Below are 17291 nucleotides of genomic sequence, written 5' to 3'. Positions count from 1 at the left end.
TTTCAGTACCAAGAAACCCAGTATCAAATCTGCATAGATACACTGTACATTTGCTTTATTACACCGCCTTTATATGTATGTCCGTGTAACTGTGACAAGCATTGAAATAACACTGGACAGCAGCAAGGCTAACCGTTAATTGCATGTCCTTCCTATGCAGACTGCCCTGTATCCCCAGTCATTATGGAGCAAGGCTCTAGAGGTCTCTAGAAGACACCGTTTAATGGATTTAGTCCTTTAACAAGTCATGTTGGTGGACCAGGGATAAGATCAGTAGGCAGGAAGCCTTGCTAAGTCTCCCTGTAAAAAGTGCTGTATTCCTGAAGCATACAAAGCTGCGCTGTGGTGTATGTGTGTGCCATCACAGCTGCTGCTTGGATCTTAATGACCAGCCACCAGAATCATGCACACAGACCATATTCCCTGCATTCACACAACTGCTTAACAAGTTATCCCACTGACTGTTTCCTAAAAATCAAGGGCCAACAAACAGCAGGGAACTGTTTTGGATTGGTCATATCATTGGGAAGATGCATCCCAAAACATGGATGCTGTCCAATACAAAATGACTACATTTCGTTGCCAGTATTTTTTGGGAGAAAAGCAACAGTTAAATCCAGGAAAGGCATTACACCAACCCTTAACATTCCAGTAAAACAACTTAAGAAAAGCATGTGACATTGTCACATAGCTCTAGTCACACTCTTGCAATAGGCCCATGAGCATGGATTTTTCCAGCAGAATATTAGAATCAGCCACTTGAAGTAAAGATTAAAATCCTTACTGCAGACCACATACACAGACGAGGTATCAGATATCTGGCCTGGCATAGACACCTTAACTTAATGAAACACAATGTTTTTCACCTGAAGTGCTGTAAAGCGCTCTTGTCTGGAGATTTCCATTCAGGTGTACAGGGCAGCCCTTTCAGGACACTTAGCTGGCGTGTTTTGGGGCTACTATAAGGCCCCAGCAGAGATTTACATTATTGCTGGTGGGAAAGAATTCAAAAGAGATTAGTCGCCCAAAGAAGAGGAGATTATTCACTGGGAGACCAATCTACTCATGCAGAAGTAGCCTAGTGTGAAATTGTTACTAGCAGTGTATTTCACAATATCAATTAAATCAACAAATTACAGGAGCCCCATTTCATGTGCTTATGCAAGGGCTTGAACAGATAAAACAAGTGCATAACTTATGCTTAAGCAGAGATTTCAAGCTATCAGCCTTGTTAAAACAATTGCAGTAAAAGATGAAAACAACACAGCCCATCAAGGTCCTTTATCACTACTATAAAAACATAAGATGAGATGAATAGTTTGAATAATTTGCCATTAACTTTGGACAAGAATAGAACGTACTTCTACTGGGCAGACTTGCATCAACATTTCATTTCCCTGTTACAAAAGGATCACAACTTGAGAGGGGAGCGTTAATGTAACAGAAAGTGACAAACAAAAAAATGTGTAGTGGAAAGGGTGAATAATGAATAAACTGAATCAAGGATCCAGTTTTTGATACAAATGGATCTCCAGGGTGCTGTTTTGGAATAACAAATCTAAATGCCATACCCATCTTCACTCTGTTGCTGCTCCTGACTCCATGTCCCGTAATGCTTGTCAGACTCCTGAACGAGCGAATCAGTGTCCTTGTTGGCTGTAGAGGACCTCGTGACACACTGTTTCAGCTGGTCCTGGAAAAGAAATTGGGGGAATGGTTAGCAACTAATACACTGAATTTAGGCAGAGGATAAGCAGGCCACAACTTTTGCAGCACTGTTTGGACATTGTCAGGAAAAAGTGAATTTCACAATATTAAAGAGTTAGGATATCGCCACACAGGAGATTTAAGGTGATGAACAGATGTTCATATTTCTAGAAGGCATCCCTTAATGGGATTTGATTCTGGAAGTTTTTTTTTTAAAAGGGGTTGTTCAACTTTCAAACACTTTTTCAGTTCAGTTGTTTTCAGATTGATCACCATAAACAAATACTTTTTTCAATTGCTTTACATCTTTTATTTTTTACAGTTTTATCCAAATTTAAGTTTGAAGTTTAATGTTCCTGTCTCTAGTGTTTCAGTCTGGCAGCTCAGTGGTCCAGGAGCATCTGAACGTAGAGTCCTGCGTGGAACCAATTTCTATGACCCGGAACCTAACCAGCAACCAGAACCACGACCCGCATATTTACCCACTTTGACCCGCTACCCGACGTGGACCCGCAACTGCCTTATCCGCAATCCACAACCACCATCAAGTGATGTTGCCGCAAACCGGAAGTGCCATCATCAAACGTGCTGAGACGGAAAGAAGCGCGCCGTGTGATGTAAGAGAGCTGTGTCAGAAGTCAGATGGGAGGGGAGATGAGTGGAGGGAAAGCTGCAGGGAGAGAACTGCAGCAGGAAGAGACCCTCGTCCTGCAGACCCCACATCTATACCCGCACCTGAAAAGCCTACCCGCATTCCACAGTGTACCCTCTTTTTTTGCTGATAACCTGCGGGTACCTGACCCGCTGCAGGACTGAATTTGAATGGTTACAATTTGCTACATTCAGTTGATACATTTCTCAGCACTTTCTGTGGGATATTAGCAACTATGTATCAATTGTAACAGCTAGGGCCGGAACTAGGGGTAGGCAGAGTAGGCACGTGCCTAGGGCGCAAATCTGGGGGGGCGCCAGGCACGTACCTCCTCTGTCGCCTACCCCAAGTCCGGTACCCTTCTCTGCCCGACTGTCTGGTTGTTATCATGTCTTTTTGACTTCTGCGCATGCACGCAAACTCCATTTCGCACATGCAGATTCGCGCATGTGCACACGAGCATAGATTCGCGCAGGCGCCGCTACTGCCCGGCTTGCCTAGGGCACGTGGCCAGCCTCTGGTAACAGCTGTCTTTAAAATTACCCTAGCAACCATGCATTGATTTGAATAAGAGACCGGAACATGAATAGGAGAGAGTCTGAAGATCAATAAAAAAAAGTAATAATAACAATACATTTGTAGCCTTAAAGAACATTTGTTTTTTAGAAGGGGACAGTGACGCCCATTTGAAAGCTGCAAAGAATCAGAAGAAAAAGACATAACTATAAAACTATAAAAACTAAATAATGAAAACCAAATGAAAATTTGTTTAGAATTGGTTGTTCTTTAACATAATAAAAATTCCCTTAAAGGTGAAACACCTCTTTAAAGGGCACCTGTTGGGCAAAAATGTTATCCCCAACCAAAGGTTCAGGTTAATTGAGCCTGCACTCCCTTTGGGGGTAACAGTAGTTTTTTTTAATTGCCCCCCACAGAACTGAAAAAAGTATTTGAAGGTGAACAACCCCTTTAATGGTCTGACAATGTTATACCAAATGAGAAACAAGGGCATTTGCTTACGTGTATGCAAAAGTACATGTAGGGGCTCAAGTGAAGGATTAGAAGGAAAAATACTTTGAATTTCTAAGGTTTTTTTTGGCTACTTCGACCATCGAATTGGCACCTTCGACTACGACTTCGAATCGAACGATTCAAACTAAAAGTCGTTCGACTATTCGACCATTCGATAGTCGAAGTACTGTCTCTTTAAAAAAAAAACTTTGAACATCTACTTCTCCACCTAAAACCTACCGAGCACCAATGTTAGCCAATGGGGAAGGTCCCCATAGGCTTTCTAAAGGTCCCCATACATGGATAGATCCGCTTGTTTGGCGATGTCGCCAAACGAGCGGATCTCCCTCCGATATGCCCACCTTGAGGTGGGCAATATCGGGCAGATCCGATCGTGGGCCCTAGGGCCCAACGATCGGATCCTAGCATTCTCAAACGGCGGTCGGATCGCGGGACCGCATCAACGAACAGATGTGGCCGCGATCCGACGGGATTTTTAAACCCATCCGATCGAGATCTGGCCGACTTTCGGCCAGATCTCGATCGGGGAAGCCCGTCGGGGGCCCCCATACACGGGCCAATAAGCTGCCGACACAGTCTGTCGGCAGCTTTTATCGGCCCGTGTATGGCCACTTTAAGTAATTTCTGATTGAAGCAAAATCATTGATTGATGGATTAAAATCCGGTAAAATTGTGGTAAATTGCGATATTCGAAGTCGAAGGATTTAACTTCGATGTTCGAATATCAAGTAAATGTGCCCCGTAGTATTGTGTTGGATATATTCATCTAGTATAGATTAAACCTGCCGATATTGGTCCTTTATATGCAAAATAGTCAGCACAACTTTGTTAAATCTTCTTACTTTGTATGGGTGCAGGTTCTCCAGTGGGCACTTTCCACCAGCAAATGCAGCAGAGATTCGATATGAACAGCACCACCATATGAACAGTGCTGTTCATATCGAATCTCTGATAGACCAATTAGGCAGCTTATCTGCCCATTTATGGGGGCTTCTACAGGTCTTCCTGATCGATATCTGGCCACAATATCGATCGGGAAGGTTTCATTTTTCAGGCGATCGCCCGCCCATTACTTATCAAGCCAGCTATTAAGTTTAAAAACTTAAACAGGGTCTATATTTGATGCAGCCTGGCTAGTGAGGCATATGCCCTATTCATGTCAGAAAAAGAACAACATTCAAGTAAACAAACTGGGGGCCGGACAGCTAGGCGCCACATGATACTAAGTGCCATACTACATTTGTGTGTTACCAACTGGGCAAACTTCAATGACTGACTGTGGTATTTACTAACAGGGATCTTTTGTGCCAATTCCTTCGGGCACAGTGTAGCAGCAGATATCACGAAGAGCCACCAAACATTTTTAGTAACTTTCATTGAGAATGAAGGCTGCAAGCAGGTACATTAAGGGGCCGATTCACCAAGGGTCGAATATCGAGGGTTAATTAACCCTCGATATTCGACTGGGAATTAAAATCCTTCGACTTCGATATTCGAAGTCGAAGGATTTTAGCGTAAATAGTTTGGTCGTTCGATCGAAGGAATAATCCTTCGATCGAACGATTAAATCCTTCGAATCGAACGATTCGAAGGATTTTAATCCAATGATCAAAGGATTATCCTTCGACCAAAAAAACTTAGGCGAGCCTATGGGGACCTTCCCCATAGGCTAACATTGAGTTTGGTAGGTTTTAGATGGCGAACTAGGGGTCAAAGTTTTTTCAGAAAGAGACAGTACTTCGACTATCGAATGGTCGAACCATTTTTAGTTCGAATCCTTCGATTCGAAGTCGTAGTCGATGGTCGAAGTAGCCCAAAAAAGTTTTTTTACTTCGAATCTTTCACTCGAAGTTAGTGAATCGGCCCCTAAATTTTGTTATTCTCAGCACCACTTAAAATTGCTGTGATACAGGCAGCACATTTGGTATAGAGTATTATAGGTAAAACTAGTGGTGGCATAATGTGTCCCTCCAACTTATATTGGAGCTATTTAAAAACATTTTGGTTTTAAGCATGTACATCATTTTAAAAGATATATAATACCCACTAAAATATGACAAATGTATCTGTTGGTACTATAGCAGAATTAAGTGTGAATAATCCATATAATGTGTACTGCACAACCAAGGAATTGTGAGGCAATACAATCTGTAAAACACAAATAATAGCCTTCTGATCCTGTTTGACACTGTGTATTGGTAAAATGTAATTCATTGATGTTATAAGGATTTAAAAAACGGTCAGATTCGAATTATAGATGGTTTGTGCACATGGCACTTTGTAAAATGTATTTTTCTGGACTGTGAGTCAATAATATATGCAGTGGTTTCCTGTAATATATCCAATATAGCCTTTACAGTGAAACCTTTATTTTGCATACCCTCATTTTTGTGGTTTTTTATGACGCATTTCAATGGGTGCTTTCCCTGATTTTGTATAATCAGAAGAAATTGTCCTGATGTTCCCAAAAATTGCTGTTTGTTCTCTGCGAATGCTATTAGTCAAATTAAGAGGTTTAAATAAGTAACCAGACGCCCATTTTGCAATGGTTCTGTCTGTACATAGTCAATTCCAATTAGTCTGCACACAATAGTGGAGTAAAAACAAGATTTTTTTTTTTTCTGCAGTTTCAAAACACACACACCATCCACTCTGTGATAGTATTTCCAAAACAAGATGTAGAACGGAGCAGAAAATGGCAGTGCTTTCCCCACCCCACTGTGCATTTAAGCCAAACACCAGCTCATAAGCTACAGAAGGGTGATTTCCACTACAGGGCAAAGAATATCCAGGACAGCTAAACACCAACATTTGGGAACTTGCCCTGGTCACCAATTCTATTAGTTTACAAATATAATAAGCAAATACGTGACCCTTCCTTGGAAGTGTTTGGAGAATCTCCGCAGACAATAAAATAACAAATAAAGATTTCCCATTATTTCTATAAGCCAAAAAGTTCAATTATTTTGCAGAGATGCCATGGGGCCAGTATGGTGCTCCTCCCATTGGGAATGAAAATGCAACAACCATTTTCGCCTCTACGAGAGCTGCAGTGAAATTGTCTCTATGGGCCTTTTTATAAACACGCCAAGGGGCCACTAGATTCTAGATTTTCAAGACCAAGCTGGGAGAGACCAGCGAGTGCCATGTTATTACTGGAGACTGTCCTATGCATTTCAGGAGCTTGGCGCACTCTGTTATACTACTATAGGATTCATATCTGCTGTGATACACATGTTGCAGACTATTAAGAAAGAAAAAGAGTTAATGGATACCTTTAAACATAAGCATGTTCATTCTTGTGAATATAATATGTATCTGCCTCTAGACTGACCTAGATTTCAACATTCTCTTGTGTAACTTTGTTCTAACTGCAGATCTCCAACAGCCAGAAACAAGCTTTATAAATGAAAGCCAAGCTGGCAGCAATGAATTATGTGGCTACCCAAATACAAACCACAGACTACCCCTGGCATCAGCATCTATGTGACAGGAACAAATGAAGTGATATGGAAATGCCCTGTATTTCAAAAAATAAATTGTATCAAAATATCTGCTGCACCACTGACTTGTAAGCATTTTGTATCTACCAGGCAGCTATCATCTGGATATCTTCCCATTGTTCTGCTGATGGGCTGCTGGGAGGGAGAAAGAAGGAGGGTGATATCACTCCAACCTGCAGTACAGCAGTAAAGAGTGACCTGGGATACTGACAATATGTCTGGCCCCCATGTCAGACTTTAAAATTAAATATTAAAAAAATCTGTTTTCTCTTTTGAAAAACATATTTAAGTGCAGGGCTATGCTGGAGCAGCACTATTGACTTATGCATTTTGAAAAAAACATGTTGTCCCATGACAGTATCCTTTTAAGGTGGAATTGACTTGTCCAGAAAGCCTAACGGTAATCTTAACAGAAAGCAACTTGGCACGGCGGACAAGGGAGTAAAAAGGACCATTTAACTGGCCGGACATGATACACGGCAGCTTGGAAGGACAGACAGAAGGGAGGACACTGCTGCTGTGACCTTCTGCTCCAGCACCATTTTCAAGTTCTGCTCGGTAGCCCCCCCCCTCTCCATTCTGCCTTCCATCCTCAAGCACATTCACCAAAACAAGTTTAGCTTTCTAAGCATTGGAATCATTCACATATGTAGATACTTCTCACACTAAAAGCTCTTTTCCCTAGATGTACTCCATGTCAGTACGTTACGGGATAGCCCCTCCTCCCTGCTCCAATTAGAAGGAACCTCCCCAAGCCTTTAAGGCTAGGGGCACACGGCGCGATTTCGCCGCGATTCTGCGCTGGGCGAGTTGTCGCTGCGTTTTTTAAGCCGAAATAGCTTTGCTAACTTTGGCGCTGGCGTCAATGCAAATCGCGGCGAAATCGCTGCGCTAATTCACACGCGGCGATTCTTTTTCTACTGTCGCCCGGAAACGCCCAGCGAGGCAACTTCGGACGACAATAGAAAACGAATCGCCGCGTGTGAATTAGCGCAGCGATTTCGCCGCGATTTGCATTGACGCCAGCGCCAAAGTTAGCAAAGCTAAATCGCGCCGTGTGCCCCTACCCTAAAAGGCCAACCACACCCACCTCCTGGCATCTTTTTTTTTCCTTCTCTTATGCTCTTGGCTTTGTTCTCTGAACAAATGCCTCAATCATTAGAAGCAAATTTTTTGTTTTTCTCTTTTTATGCCTTGGAAAGCATTAGGCCTGCCCAGAAGGCGTCCTAGGGACAGGGGTTTTGGTCCATGGGACCTTTTTTCCCCCTAGCACACTACCTCAGACCTGGAGTCTTCTGAACTTCAGCTCCTGAATCAGGTAAGGCACTGAGGTGCAATGTTTGCTACTCCTTGTCTGCCTGTATTTCAGTTGCCTTCCTGTATTGCTATCAAGAGCATTGGGTGGCAGGTGCTTGTCCCCCCATTCGTGTGCCCTCCCGACCTGCCCAGAGGGCGTCCGGCGGCAGTGGTGTATGTGGCCCCTACACCCCATTTTTACGGATGGGCGAGGGAGGTGGCAGTTAGTTTAGGCTAATTAGTTAGGGGCCTGAACCTTACTGCCCCCTGTTACCTTTGTTTTATTTTTGTTTTAATGGGGGCAGGTCATGGCCAACTGCCTTCCTCAACAGACTTTCCTAAGGTGGAGGTAGTTAAAATAATAATAATAAAAAATAAAAAATATATAAAAAAGTTTCGCTATAGGCTTCATATTATAGCAAACTTGGGCCTGTGCAGGAGGCACCAACACTAATTATCCAATTTGCCTCAGTATAACCTACGCAGTTGCTTTGGGTTCCCTGCCTATGCAGACACCAGCTGAGTATAATCAACCCCCCACTGAGTGCAGACACCAGCTGAGGATAATCAGGTCCAGCTAAAGCAAGTGGAGATGGCCCCGCCCACTCTCTAACTCAGCAAGCGAGGAAGCTGCAGCCTCAGGTAAGTCCTGCTGTTGTCAGTAAACTTGTGAGGCCTGTTTTCCTGTTAACAATAGAGTGTCCTGGAATTTATGGCATTAAGGGGTCTGCTTCCAGCCTTGCATAATGAGCAGCAGGTAAGGAGTGTGTCCATATGCTGTTCTGCAGTGTACTAAAGTCTAACTAACTGCTTGCATGGTATATATTCATATGCTTATCTGCACTGTGCCTGGTTATGCTTGTTCCTGCCTAAAAGCAGTAGCCCGCCTGAAACCAGTAGCCCTTATACAAATAGATAATTGGGCTAACATTCTCTTATGCTGACAAGTAGTGTATACTGTCAGGCTGGGTGCTGAATTCAGGCCATTTACAAATAGGACACCAGTAGCCCTATTGAATATGGATCACTGGGCTGGGGGGGCTTCTAGGCTCTGATATATACTTGCTATAAACAGCAGATAATCCATAATATGTATTGCGCTATTTTTGTTCTGCATTCTATGTTTTGGCTATTGCTCACATAGAACAGGTAGCCATAATGGAGGTCGAGCAAAGGTCTGGCTGAATGCTAGGGCCCGATATAAGCTTGCTCTATGCAGCAGCTAATCTAAACTATGGACCTCATGTTTCCGTGCTTGTACCTCTATTGCTCACATGTAAAACGTGGCCCTACAGGATGTAGAGCACAGGTCTGGCTGGCTGCTAGGCCCTGAGACATGCTTGCTCGAAGCAGCAGCTAACCTAACTATGTATTTCATGTTGCTGTGATTGTACCTGTGCTCCTATTTTGTTATACAGCTTATGCTCTGGCTATTGCTCACAAAGAACACGTAGCCCTGCGAGATGTAGAGCACAGATCTGTATTGCTGCTAGGCCCTGATACATGCTTGCTATAAGCAGCAGCTAAACTAACTATGTATTGCATGTTTTCTGCAGTTTACGATTTGGCTATTTCTCTCATGGAACAAGTAGCCCTAATGGATGTAGAGCACAGGCCTTTTGAGTTGCTAGGCCCTGAGATATGCTTGCCCTAAGCAGCAGCTAATATAAACTATGTATTTCATGTTACTGTGATTGAATCTGTGCTTATATTTTCTTCTGCAGTATTTACCCTGGCTATGGCTCACCTGGAATAGGTAGCCCTAAGGTATGTAAAGCACAGGCCTGGGAACGGCTAGGACCAGATTTACGCTTGCCCTAAGCAGTAGCTAATATTTTATGTATTACATGTTGCTGTGATCATATCTGTATGCTCCTATTCTCTGCAGTATGATATGCTCTAATTATTGCTCACCTTGAACCAGTAGCTCTAATAGATGTAGATCATTGGACTGGGTGGCTATGAAGGTCTGATATAGGTTTGCTCTGACTGCAGCTAACCTAAACTATGCATTACATGGGGTTGTAATTGTTTCTGGGGTACATTCAGGTTTAATCCAGATGAGTACTGATAGGAATACCTACATATGAATGTCTTTTCATCCCATGGCATTGCTCCTGGGATAAGATATGGCTTAATAAATTAAGCACTAGGCAATATTATTTCCCGATGGCAGGTAAGCTTAACTTTTGTCTTGATAAACACTACAGGAGTTCTGAAGCCTGTCTGTCATAAGGATTGTTGGGTTAACAATAACCACAGGTATGTACTACTTTTGGGACCATTGAATGTAAATTTTTCCAGATTCAGCAACCTTGTATCACCGATCACTGCCTGAACGAATGGAGGATCAGATAATTGCCTTGCCCAGTCAATTGTGCGGTTTATTACTACCCACACAGCTCGAGCTCTGGGGTCGGGTACTGTGCTCTACCAGGAGCTTAGGACTCTGACCGAGGTACATATTATTATCACATATTTTAATATATGCTTGCACCATGGCCCACATCCTGCAGGGGGATTCTACTGCCTTCAGAACAAATGCTCAATTAATGGATAAACTCCATAATACAACTGGTCTACCAAGCAACATATATGTTTGCATCTATAAGAGGGCCATAGGCAGGTGCATATATTTTAATACTAAGGCGTGTATATATGTTTGCACAGATATCTATATATGATTTGTGTCCTTGGGATGGGTTCCTTTTTTTTTTTTTGGAACCAGAAACGTTGGCTCAATAAACCTATATTTTTATGCAACATATAGTATTTATGAAGATTCCTGGAACAATCAGTACTTGAAATCTTCATCCATAAATTTCACTATAGCAGCCAGGACATCTGGCTAGTTTCTAGGGGTGCAACCTGTGGAAATTCCATATTCATAGGTTTAATGAAGAACAAGGTATACAGTTCTCTATGCTTGGCTGAAGGATCCCAGATGTATCTCTACCGTTTTCTAGGGTGACTCCTTGGTGCCTCCTACAAATTAGAGAGGGGAGCCACTACCCAGTGTCATTCCTATACTATTTCTACTGATATTCTTAATGTCAGGATAGATGGGACATTTTATCTGCCAATACAGGGTGTCTATAGAGACAGGGTACACATATATATCAGGCCACTGGGAATTTGCATAAGGTATATATTTCAAACCAAGGGTTTTCAGGCTATAGGAGTCCTCAAAGTGTCTTGTTAGTCCATAGAGATGACCTCTGTTCAAGTCTGGCCCAGGATAGGGATATTCTGCTTATACTACCTTATACTATCAACAAAACAAAATGGCTTTGTGACTTAAGGCTCTGTGTCCAGAAGGCACTTATTTTGGGCCCATTTATTTTATTTATTTATTTATTTATCTTCAATTTCTCAATCCCCTAGTTAGTGTTTTTTTAGAATACAGGGCCGGCTGTTCTTCCACACCAGATAGGTAACTGATTGGACAGCAGATGGAGGCATCCTAGGAGCGTTAATTTATTTTCCCTCTCTATGTCTGTGCCCTCTTGGAACACCAGCAGTTTTGGATCTTTCCTCCTCACAGTTACATACTGCAGTTGCTACCTGTCCTATTGCTTCGGGCGAGAATGTACTTGGCTCTTCTGAGCAGGATCATAGTCTTCCCTTAAGTGGGACGGTTGCAGTCATCACAGTAGAGTGTAATCTCTTACCACTTCCAGTCATTAAATTCATTGAGAATGAATTAAGGATATTTTATGTATCTGTCCTACAAGTTTGTCTAGCTTCAAATGGGAGGTTTGGAAGTATTTTTTGCCTGTTTTGACCATGTCTGTCACATTGTTCCCTATACTAGGGGTATTACATTTACACCTGCTGAAAATTGTGTCTGAAACATTCGCACAGAGCTCAATGTCCAGGTAACTTCCAGATACAACACTCCTATTATCCTGGTTTGTTCTCGGATTCACATTCCTGTGCCACTCCTGATACATAGGACCCAGCATGACTCTAGTGGATCAGAGGCCCTTCTGACACTTACTGGAACACCCATAGGGTCCCTCCAGTTCTAAGGTCAGCCTCAATGATTAAATATGTAGTATAGTTGATTCCACATATAAATGGGTCCCTTATGGGTAGAAAGAACACAGGTTTGTGGTTGACTATAAACATTTATCCAGGGCATATAATCTGCCTCCATAAATCTTGGAATTAGTCCTTTACTTGCACGGTGGTTATTGGGATCTGTAACCTTAGGGGTATTCAGTTATACCTCTCAGAGTACTAGGTTGGGTCAACCAACAGGGGCTCTTTCTTAGGTACTGTAGTTGCTCAACTCTTTACAGTTAATTGAGTCTGCCTCATCACAGGACCTTACACAGTGTAAGGAATTCTAATCCCAATTATTTTCTCAGGTGCCCTTGTCTCCGATCTTTAGGATCTGTTTTCTGTTAGAACAGTCCTGACTAACATGCATTCTGATATGAAGATATTTATGGTACTGGCCTTGGGTACCTCAGGGTACATTGGATATCCTACATTTATGGATATATCCTAAACAGATCATTCCTATATTGTGTCTGTTTTGGGTTCTTACTCCTACCAAGTGTTTCTTACAGGTACCTTGCAATTTGCACTGAAATTAGGCATACATGTGATGAATGCTTTTTGGTGAGTAGGAGAGTAAGTATTTCAGCTTGCTGAATTCACCTTGTACAGGACTGTCTTCCTCTCTCTCTTCTGGAGGGTGAAGTGGTGGTTAGTGAGCTAACTTGTTCCTCACTCTCAGTGGGCTAACATCTCTCTCTCGCGCTCTCTCTCTTTCTCTATAGTATAGGCTATACTATAGCTCTATTCTTAGCCTGGTGAACTTATTCTGGGGTTTTCACCTGGACTCTCTATATTAAAGTAAGGAGTTTGCATGATGGTGGACTATCTAGTCAGAGATACTCCTTTCCTTATTACAGTTTCTTCTTAAAGCATATTCCCTCCCATGGGATAACGTTAACTTGCTATGTCCCGTAACGTACTGACATGGAGTACGTCTAGGGAAAAAGGAAGATTATTTCATACTTACCGAGATCTTCCTTTCCTAGACGTACTCCATGTCAGTACACCCGCCCTTTCTTTTCCGGTAATTTAAGATCTTGTTACAAAGACGCCGGTAGGTGGGTGTGGTTGGCCTTTTAAAGGCTTGGGGAGGTTCCTTCTAATTGGAGCAGGGAGGAGGGGCTATCCCGTAACGTACTGACATGGAGTACGTCTAGGAAAGGAAGATCTTGGTAAGTATGAAATAATCTTCCTTTTTTCACACTAAAATCACAGTATAAAGATGTTTTCTTAGCCCCAAATTGACTTGCCTTGAGTCTAGCAGTTGAGATCACCCAAAAATAGTCAAACCTATAAAAAACTCATTTACACCACTCATTTTTAGATTTTTATGTAACCAGTTCTCTCTCGTGTGAACACATGCTACTTCACCCTTTCTTTAAAATGTCTTCAGCATTGCAATGATTGTTTCTATAGGTGATTTTGATCCTATTCAGACATTCTGAACAGTCACATACTGAACAAATTCTCTTCCACTGAACAGAATATAGCAACCACAATGGATGGACCTATTTGTGCTATCACATTAGATCCAATGCTGATCATACTGTCAGAAAGAGCTACTACATACCACATCTTTTCCCTGAGTCGGATGACTAAATGTACAAAGCCATCAGGATCCTAGACAACCTTTTTATTAAAGATAAGAAAGAAAACAGACACTGGGAATGGCTGTCATTGTTATTTGGTGATGGAATAGCTCACAGGGGAGAAACCTATTCAAAGATCATCTTCTTGTGACCATGTGTCTATACAGTAATAAGGGCAAGAATAAAATGCAGCAGTGCAGAATATTTTGAAATCCAAATTCTAAATTTTTTAAAGCATTCATAGCTGTTGTAAGCTCATTTAAAAATCTCAGCTATCAATCAAATATTGTCTGCCTCTCCTCTATGCCTTAGGCATAGAGGCAAGGCAGACAATTACTTTCACTTTCCATTCAGTACTTACTAGATGTCACTGCTCTCCCGAAATTCCCCGAGTTCTCTTAACCAATTAATTGTGTAACCAGGGCATGGGGATGGACATCAGGTCCCCCATTCTGGTGCACAAACAAGATTCTGAGATGATTCAAGCTTGCATTAATAAGTGTCCACAAAATGGCTCCTGCCTGCTTGTTATTATGAATTCCCAGACTGAAGGAAGCAAGATTGAAATAATTTATATAGTGTAATTAAAGTTCATTTTGCTTGACTAATGTGATAAAATAGGATTTTGAATAATTTCTTTGGTTGACAGGTCCCCTTTAAGCAAATAAAGAAAGTCATCTTCTAAAGAGATTTTATCAGGGCCTGCGGATCTAAGCAATTTTTCAGAATGAACAGAACAGTTCAACCATGGCCTTTATCAGACTGCATAATGACATTTCTGAAACTTGGATCTTCATAACTTAAGTTTACTAGAAAATCATTTAAACTTTACATGAAGCCAATAGGCTGGTTCTGCTTCCAATAAGGATTAATTATATCTTAGTTTGGTACTGTTGTATTATTACAGAGAAAAAGGGAATCATTTTTTAAACTCTTTGGATAAAATGGAGTCTATGAGAGATGGCCTTTCTGTCAGTTGGAGCTTTCTCAAAGGGTTTCTGGATCCCATACCTATATATGAAAAGAAACAGTCTAACCTAATACACAGGACAACTGCCTTCCAAACGTTATCTAAAAAGCTGACTTACTGATGGACAGATCTGACAAAGATTCTTTGCTTTGCTTGGGATGACCATTACTGCAGTATTTAAAATCATATTAATATACAGTAACATATTTAGAAAAAATAACTTTTTACATATATATAGTCATTGGTGTAGCCAATGTGTAATTCAAATCATGAACAGTATTTTCAAACCACCTTGTGACTAGGGTTTTCTATTTCCCTGGTTAAGTTCCCCTTTCTTCTATCTTCATCAGTGCCTCTATCTGTGTAATGCTGACGTTATCCATGAATCAGGCTTGTAGAATAAAGAAAATGCCTGTAACAGTGCTGGGCTAGAAATATGCAGCTGTATTGTGTTGCAGTGATATTATGTACAGCAGGATCACACCTCCAGGCTCCACGTCATCATGTTACTTGGCAACAGTAACACACTGCATAACAGCCCCCGGGAATCATGTTCTGTCCCGAGGTCTCTCACACATGCCTATTTCCACCGTTCTGAAGGGCCTAAGCATTATGCCTGGGGACAGAGCAACGCAAAGCTCAAAGGTACATTTTGTACCGATCCACAGCACTTAATAGAAAAGAAGCATGCCAGAGAGCAAGAAATACAAGGCTGGGGGAAAAGGACAGGGACCCCTTGAGAGCTGGTCCTAATTAATGATTTTAGCAAACTGACAAGTCCTGTTTTTGGACAGGAATGTGACAAGTTTGGAAGCACAAAAACCATTAAAAAGTTTTAAATAAATATAAGGATTAACAACCAAACAGATGTTCATTTAGGGGCAGGTTGAATTTCGAAGTTATGTGAATTTTTTTTAAACTCTAATAAATTCGAATGTACTCACAACTTGAACGGAGGTTATTTATGAAAAAATTTGAACGTCTAGTATTCTATCGAATAGGAACGACCTGAAGAGTCGAATGAAATTCGAATAGAGTTTTCCTCCAAAGAAATAAACGTTATTTTTGCGCATGACCGTTTTTTTGACGCGCAACAATTTCCTTCTCCCATTGGAGTCTATGGGGCATCATTTTCGCAAGAAAACTTGCCCTACAATGTGGCTCATTACTACTATTAACATCTTCAAATAGTAGTTCAAGGGACCTCTGCCTTTGACATGGTGAATATTCAAATTAGAATTGTTTCCGGGTCGAGGTGTGCTAAATCTCACATTCAAATTCGATTTGGCGCTTTTAAAATAGAATTTGTGAGTTTTGACCAAAATTTTTTTTTTTGTAAATTCGAATTTACCATTCGAACCTTAATAAATCTGCCACTTAGAGTCCACCGAAAGATTCATCAGGTGGAAAGAATAACTTTGGCTCTTTTATTGGATACACCTTTCTAAAGACAGCCAGAATAATTCTGCCAGCAATAAATCACAACAGGAGATGTTATTTTAAAGGAAGCAAGTTAGCATGCCAGGAAATATATTGCTTATGAAGGTAATGCACGACTTTAATAAAAGTAAATCAGACTTAATGGAAATAATTAAATTTTTCCCTGCCGATCAAAGAATATAAAATCCATTTTAAATATGTATTATGAGTCACGCTTGACAATAAAAGGTTTTGTACGTGCCAGGCATGTGGGCAGCTCAATTTGAGAGCTCCTGCTGTGTCACTTTATGTTAGGTGCAAGGAAATAATGGGCAGCTTTATATGTACAGAAGTATATCAAATCAGAAAACCAAAGAATGAAAGGGTATTGTGCTGATTCACACTTGCATTATGGAAATACAGCAAATGTCTGACATTAAAGTGAACCAGTTACCAAATACTGCTGAATATGACATATTTAAATATGGTATTGGATTTTTGTTATATATATATATATATTGTGACAGGGTGTTTGAGAAACACCACTGTTTTAGAGGAAAAGGGACATAAGAATGTATGTGCTGCAAAGGAATACTCGGCTCAGGTAGGGTTAATATTCCCTATCAGCCAGGTAATTAAGTGGCAGCTGAGAGAGGATCTACCTGACCATGTAAAAGGGCTGTGTGAGCACAGTTCAGGGCTCTCCAGGGAAGTGAGGGGCTGTGAGAGACAGAGCTGGGCAGAAGGAGCTTTGCTGCCAGCAAGAGAGTTCCAGAGGTTGGAGCCTAAATCCCTTGTGGGGAAAGAAAGAGAAAAGGACTGGCAGAGGCTAGTGAGTCTGAGTCCCAGGAGGGTAAGCCAGCAGGGCTGAGTGTGAAGCCCAAATACTTCAAAGTGCAAGAGGGTGAGAGTTTCCCTTGATGGTGAGCGTCCAGAGGGGGGGAACCCTGAATGTATTTGCTGAACTGTACCCTGCATGTTCTACAGTGAAGTTGTTGAACTGTAACCTGAACATTTTTTCTGTTGCCTTTTCGTTGGGAATGTCCAGTGCATAA

General features: G+C 41.5%; 1 protein-coding gene across 1 annotated transcript in view; it reads right to left on the bottom strand.

The window, feature by feature from the left end:
* The window catches only part of kiaa1671.S (KIAA1671 S homeolog), a 130254-nt gene that overhangs the window by 15802 nt on the left and 97161 nt on the right, over positions 1-17291 (bottom strand). The window contains exon 6 of the mRNA XM_018244035.2: positions 1572-1693. Coding sequence (XP_018099524.1) covers positions 1572-1693 — 122 coding nt within the window. The remainder of the gene's footprint in view (positions 1-1571; positions 1694-17291) is intronic.

The sequence above is a fragment of the Xenopus laevis genome, chromosome 1S (genome assembly GCF_017654675.1).
Source record: "Xenopus laevis strain J_2021 chromosome 1S, Xenopus_laevis_v10.1, whole genome shotgun sequence".
NCBI lineage: Eukaryota > Metazoa > Chordata > Amphibia > Anura > Pipidae > Xenopus > Xenopus laevis.
This window is presented reverse-complemented; position numbering and strand designations above follow the sequence as displayed.